Source organism: Astatotilapia calliptera, chromosome 23 (genome assembly GCF_964374335.1).
Source record: "Astatotilapia calliptera chromosome 23, fAstCal68.1, whole genome shotgun sequence".
Classification (NCBI taxonomy): Eukaryota; Metazoa; Chordata; class Actinopteri; order Cichliformes; family Cichlidae; genus Astatotilapia; species Astatotilapia calliptera.
In genome coordinates this window covers 5,285,098-5,292,323 of record NC_137443.1, presented here as the reverse complement: position 1 = coordinate 5,292,323, position 7,226 = coordinate 5,285,098, and the positions used below count along the sequence as shown (strand labels likewise).

Below are 7,226 nucleotides of genomic sequence, written 5' to 3'. Positions count from 1 at the left end.
GCTCAGTGGATCTGCAGAAACCCAGCAAGGAGGCAGGCCACCCACAGCCATTACTTGCTGCGCTCTTTTCGTCTTTCCTCCCCTCCTAGGTCACGCAGCATTCCTTCGTTGCCCTGGGGATCTCCGTTGAAGAAGCCAACATCATTCACCAAGACTCAGATACTGCAGCATATGCTACCTCCATTTCCCCCTCAACCATCAAAAGGGAACATTAAAAATAAAGCTGTGACAGACAGATGGGCAGACTCGCATAACTTTGTCATTACCTCTCAGTGTCAGGGGGTGAATGAGTGCAGGAAAGGAGGAAAAGCAGAGCAGATGTCCTGATCTGACACAGTATTAATATAGATTAGGCTCTACTCGCTCCTAGTGTGCCATTTCTAAAGACTGGGTGGTGTTACATGAACATTGTTGTCCCTGCGCTTGACAGATATTGTATATATGTCCACATTTAAAAATTTATTGAATGTTTTCAGTCTCGCTGCTTGTGGCTGTCTGTGTTTGATCGTAGATTAGCAATGAAAGGACAGACATGTATGTCATAGTTTTGTTTATTGAACTTGATATATTGCCCAAGGGCAGACCACCTTCACTCCCACTCTTTCCTTCGTCTCTCAGTATTATTCTAACCGCAGCTGTACAGCGAAACATAAGCATTCATTGATAAACCCAGACAGTCAACAAAATAAGGAATGACAGTGCTGGCGAGGCAAATTGCTTCATGTATTCGGATTTGCTAGATACATATAATTATAGGCACTGGATAATAATTTGTAGCTTTGTTGTGGGGAACTTTTGCCTTCTGCTGGATTTACACTACAGAAAGAACAGTTTAGGGTCACTTCAAAAGAACAATGAGATAAGAAATAAGTGTGTCATTTCAATGGGCCATGTCCCAAAACCACACAGAGCAGCCGATAGAAAGAAAAAGGAGAACAAGTATCTCCAAGCTGTGCCCCATTAAAGGCTAAATGAAATTATACAAAGTAAAACATATTGGACCCCAACGGGCAACAAAAAGGTTACATCCAAAGGTTCATCTTTTAATTAATAGTATATAAGGAAACACTGCTGTCTTTAGAAAAACTTAATGTTTTATAAAGAAAAGGCTATTAAAAAACAAGCGCTTTTCATGATTTTTATTATTTAGTGTGGTGTAAAAAGGTTTTGTGAGGTCATATAAGTGCCCTCCGTCTAGTGCTGCAGGGCATGGATCATTTCCCGACTCTGGAAATTGAGTCAGAGTCAAACTGTGTCCTGCCCTGGCTTATTACTGGCTGAGAGGATCGCCCATCCCAGCAGCATAAATATTTATACAGAGGGGGAACGACATCACTTATTCACAACACATTCATTCACTTAAGGCAGAGCTACTTGCAAAGTTAACTCAGAGTGATCAGCTCTATTTGCCAAAGGACCATCACCTTTTCTTCTAGGTGTTTGCTGAGACAACCTTTTGAGAAGAAGTTTTTAAACTAACTCAGAATACACAATGAACGTTTTGATTTCAGTTTTGGGGGTGATTCTCGCTTTCTGTCAGATTGGGAGGAATCCTGTTAGTGGTGAGTAGATGTTTTCCATTTTTTCCATATGTTGAACAAAATGTCCTATGCTTTAAAAATCATAGCAGAAATGTTGGTAAAATGATCACTGTGAAAGAAGGATTTTGACAAAACCCCAATCCATTTTTCTCCTGTTTTGCATGTACATTTTTGTAAATTTGAAATAAGCTATTTACTACTGATATGTGTTAAAAAACCCTGACATATGTAATATATAGTGTTCTAGATGGTATAATATTTTTAAAAAGACAAAGATTTGTGACAAGACTTATGAAGTGTGATTGACAATCGTTCATAATAACACGATACACTTCCTAAGTGTTTCTGTAACAAAGATAAATATTCCTATAATAATTAACATCTGTTATGGCACCATCTCCAGCTGGGATGTGCTGGCTGCAGCAGAGTCAAGATCAAAGGTGCGACATGGTGCTGATGAGAGGGGTGACCAGGGAGGAGTGCTGTGCCGGGGGACGCCTGGACACAGCGTGGTCCAACACCAGCCTGCCCATGAATGAAGTCAGCCTGCTGGGCTTCCTGGGTATTGTCTCCTGTAAACCATGCAAAGGTAAACAAACCATTAAGAAAGTAATGAGTTGCATCTGCCAAGTATAAGAAGCAAGTTGCATGTACTGCTCTTAGTCACTGCCATTAACTGTAAAAAGATGCTGCCTAATTCTTAACAGTCATATTCTTTCGAATATTTACTGCGCTTGGTCTGCTACTGTAGTTAGTTTAAGGTGAGTACATGGAATAACAGCTGATACCCTAGATATAATTTGCGCACTTAAAAACAAAGCTTAAATATCATTGGGTTTCGATTAATACACTGGGGATTCCATTGCATAATGTAACAATTGTGTCTCTTGGAGAGAGAAGGTCCATTTGAGTCATTTGTGAGATATTTACACAATGAGTTCCCAGTGCAGCTTTCTAACAAATTGCAGACGAGGATCAAGGAGAGGCATTATACAAAACTCCAGCTGTCCTGAGAAGCTTCCTGCCATGGAATTTCTGCAAGGTTCATTCAGGTTCGCTTGCAGATAAATTCTGTTTTCATAAGCAGAACTTGCATGTGAACAATGTTTTTTTCTTTTCTTTCCATGTTTAATAAGTTCCACTAAAAAGACAAGACTAGCTACTGGCATTTTTGGATACACTCAGCCCCATGTTTGCCTTGGTGTGTCACATGGGTCATCATGGAGAAGTTGAGATGTGAATTCTGTTTAGATAAATTTTAAATAAGCAGAAAGAACACAGTTAAAGCTTTGTTAAAATGCCTCTTGCATAAAAATAAACCGCTGTAACTCATGGGAAATTAATGAGGCTGGTGGAAACCAAAGCTAGTTAAAAAGGAGTCCTGTTTTCTTTCACAAACAGGAAAATGTTTTCCTGCATTCTGAAATTTGCCCAGACACCTGGGAATCATAATGTCCTGCGCTATTTTGATAGTTTGGATTTCTGTAGGAGGAAAACATCAATATTTTCAACCATGTTGTGTCATGCCAAATAAATAACAAGCAATAGCTAGCAACTCTGGACATTAGTGGCATATGCAGAGGACATGAAGAGAAGGTGTACAGACAGCAAGACAGAAAGGGAGAGATTGAAATCAACCATAGAAACAGACCAGGGGAGTCGAGCAATGAAAACACAGCTTTGAAATAAAACAGGATATTAAAGTACTGTTGGAGACAGGAAATAAGTTCCCGACTGTTTACAGAATCCTCGGGACTCGGAGCTCATCAGGAATCATCTCCACAGACTCAGAAACCCGGGAAGAGACCTGTATGCACTGTCTCATGTTGATTTTGCGCTAGGATTACAGATCGTCCTGTGCTTTGACATTATGAGGTGTCGGAATAGCCTGTAGCTTCCTCGTTTTTCAGCCCGTAAACTTTCCTGACAGCTTTTTGAACTCCTTCCTCACAGCCTCCGCACAGTCTGTGTGCAGCCATACACAGATCTGTTATGAAAACACGCCAGCCTCACATTCCATCGGGCGAGACACCTCTGTGTGTAACGGTCAATAAAGAGATGTGATTATTATAAATATTGTGCAAGGTGGGAATTGTGTTGTGATCTGGGAAAAAACCCAGGTTTCCAGCTTGTTTTGTATGAAAACGCAGGTGAATCACCTGATGTCTGCAGTCTTGTTAATACGGTAACATTACACTGTGCTTTTGTAGAGACATGTGAGGGAGTCAGATGTGGTCCCGGGAAAGTTTGCAAGATGAAGACAGGAAGGCCTCAGTGTGTTTGCTCTCCAGACTGCTCTCACATTACCCGGAGGCATCCTGTGTGTGGCAGCGATGGGAAGACATATAAGGATGAGTGTTCTCTGCTTATGGCGCGCTGTATGGGACACCCAGACCTTGAGGTCATGTACCACGGAGAGTGCAGAAGTAAGTTCATCCTTCCCTGGAAGCTAAGCTGTTTTGTTCTTAAGCATTCCAACAATTCTGTTGCCCTAATGCCTTTTATTTTTCTTTATTTCCCCAGAGTCGTGCTCCAGTGTTGTGTGTCCAGGAACTCACACCTGTGTGACCGACCAGACCAACAGTGCTCACTGCGTCATGTGCCGCACTGCACCTTGCCCAATACCCATGCCGTCTGAGCACCGTATCTGTGGTAATGACAACGTCACTTACCCAAGCGCCTGCCACCTCCGCCGGGCTACCTGCTTCCTCGGCCGCTCCATAGGAGTCCGCCACTATGGGCACTGCAACAGTAAGATTGCTCAAACACCTGCCAGCTTCTACTTTTTACCTGTCTTTACATTGCTGTGACATTGTTTGCTACAATAAAGTCATTTATGGCTCTTTTTTTGTTTGTTGCAGGTCCATCTCGGAAATTTCACATCTTGGATGGCAGTGAGGAAAACGCAGTCTAGATGGTCGATTCCTGACGCAGCCCCTTTTTGTAGGATATGACCCGATCAAAAAACATTTTTGCTCCACTAGCTTCCCATAAGGAACTTTTTTTTTGACAATCACTCCCCCCTCCCCCCTTTCTACATATTAATGGTAGATGTGATATGAGACACCTCTGTTGGAACACACACATGCCTCTAAAAAGCTATTTTTTGTTAACTATGTTTCAGTTTGGAAAGTGGAGGCAGATGAATGCGTTTGTCATGAGACAGATATATCTCATGAGCTCTTTGGGAGATGTGTGCATATTGTAAATAGAATACCAGTACTATTTATTGGAGAAGGTATTAAAACTCTATTTATGTTTTTTAGCCTGGTTAAAAAAAAAAAAAATGAAAGTAAAAGAAAAAACAAAAATAGTATACTCTATGAAAGCTCTTTGTGGCGGGGCGTGGCCTGCGATGCTGTGCAGGGAAGGTGGACACACCTGCATGGCATGGCAGGCCACGCCCTGCCACACTCGTGCAAAAAAAAAAAGTATTTATTGTTTGTTTTTTAATGTACATATATATATATATATATGAAGTCACTGGGTTTGGCATTTTACAAATATTTTACAGTTTTAAAGACTCCATTCCCCACAAACAAACATTTTCCCTCAAGTTAATGGAAAGCAAAGCTAATTTTTCGAAAGCTGATGCTATTTTGTCGTCTGTTGATGTGGGTTCAATTCACCACAAACAACAACGTGGCAACTACAAGTTCAGCTGCATATATTTCATTTAGGGTGGTGAGGACGGGGTTCAGTCTAAACAAATCTGTATAGTCTCTATTCCCCCCTACACATGTTTACTCTGAATCCCAGGCCAAACTCTTGGCCACCCGCTGATCACCGAAATTAACAGTTTTGTTGTGTTTCTGGGAGTCTCACAAGGCTGTTGGTACAACCCAGAGCCCTCTACAATACCTCCTCTGTTGAATGCTTTTTTTTGTTTTGTAAAATATTTTTTGTACGTCATGCAAGTTAGTTCTGATGCTGTTTTGCTGCTTTGATTTGTTTTGAATTTTTTTGTTTTTTGTTTAAATAACTTACAGGACAGACACATGTAATTAGCAGCACCTGACTTAAAGGAAAATTAAATTTGTCTGGGAATGAAGTACAATTTGGACCAATTGAAAATACCTGATTATATTGCCATCAGAGTCAATCTGCAGAGTCAAGTAGTCAAGTGATCCAATTCAACATATTAAACTCAAAGCAGATGCCTGGATACTCTAAACAGCCTTAATAGTGTACTTTGAAACATGTTAACTTTCCTTCTGTAAATAACAATCTCAAGTGTACCACCTACCCGTGTACCTACTGTGAACTTTGAATGACAAATGCATTAACATATTTTTGTACTGCCGTTGTAAAACAACTTAAAGTTTCATGTGTCACAGTGCGTCTTCTTTCTTTAAAAATCAAAATGTTCTTTTCCCAGCTGCCTTGTTATACCTTGTTATTGCCTCAATTGTAATTTAATAACAATACTTTACGCATGTGAAACAGCATCTGACATGTATTTGATGATATATAAATTTTTCTTAACTGTGTCACCGTCTTAATCACTTCAGCCAAATGAGATCATACTTGCACCCTTAAACAGAACTCATCAGCTGGGGTTTAGGGTGGTGGATCAGGCTCCAGCAGCCAGACAGAGGCTGTCAGTTTATGTGTGCTGTGGTTAGACCTCGTCTTCTGTGCGTGCAGTGGGTGAGTTGCCTTTCTGACATCCCTCGCAAGGCCACATGCGAGAGGAAAGAGAATGAAATCCAGCCTGTCCAGCTTTCCTCCCGTCTCCTCAGGGATATCCCCCGTCCTAGAAAAGGCGGGACGGGTCAGGGGGATGAAGGGTAAAGGAGCTAAGGATTGAATGTTTCGAAGCGCTGAGGCCTTGATACTGACTCACTTTCCTGTATAAAGTACCTCCCTTGTTTTTCTGTTTCTAGCCTTCCTCTTCTGAATCCTGCACTCCGCCATGCAGCAGCATCTGGTTCAACTTTAGGCAGATGTTTATATTCCTGTCCAAGTACCCTTTTATTACACTGGGAATGGAATTAGATGTTTTGTTAGTCCAAACAGGGCAAATAATAATGCCACAGCAAAGCTGTTGCTGTGCCCACTCGTAAAATGTGTTGCTTTTTCAGAAATGTACATTTTAACATTGTTAGTATACTGTGTATAAAAAAGACCCAAACTAATTCAAATAATTTGACTCTGGCATTCTTGCATACACATATTGGTCAGCTTTTGTCATCGAGCAAACAGCCATGATCTCACTATGGTTTACTCGAGTTTTATAGACAAAAGAGGTAGCTAGTGTAGCTACTAAGCCAGTTTAGTTTTCCATTATTAATGTGGAATTCACGTTGCTGTAGCCAAAGTAAAGTAAAGTCTATCCCCAGCTCTGTATGGTGTCAAAAAATTAGAAAATATTCTTAATACTGTCATCCCAGGTGAAAAATTCTGCCTTCTACTTGCGAAGAAAGTTGGAGTGGAGCTGAAACAGCTTGCATTTTCTATATGTTAATATATTATAACTTTTAACCAACTAGTAACATATTTGTGTAATAAATATTTTTTAAAGATTCCCACACCTTTGCCATCTATATTATTTACCCCACCAAACTAGTCTCTTTTTTTAAAGTTTAAAATATGGCACCCCCACAAGAATTTGTAATGAATGTCTACCGCAATAAAGAATTTGCCACACTTTTGAGGTACATATGTTGACATACCTGTGGTCTC

At 40.6% G+C, this 7,226-nt stretch overlaps 1 protein-coding gene across 1 annotated transcript; it reads left to right on the top strand.

Moving 5' to 3' along the window:
* The first annotated feature begins 1,331 nt into the window (after positions 1–1,331).
* On the top strand, positions 1,332–4,869 carry fstl3 (follistatin-like 3 (secreted glycoprotein)). Its single transcript, XM_026159221.2, has 5 exons — positions 1,332–1,562; positions 1,945–2,130; positions 3,752–3,967; positions 4,065–4,292; positions 4,403–4,869. Exons 1-5 carry the CDS (start codon positions 1,493–1,495, stop codon positions 4,453–4,455), a joined length of 753 nt encoding a protein of 250 aa, XP_026015006.1. The 5' UTR covers positions 1,332–1,492; the 3' UTR covers positions 4,456–4,869.
* The last annotated feature ends 2,357 nt before the right edge of the window (positions 4,870–7,226 follow it).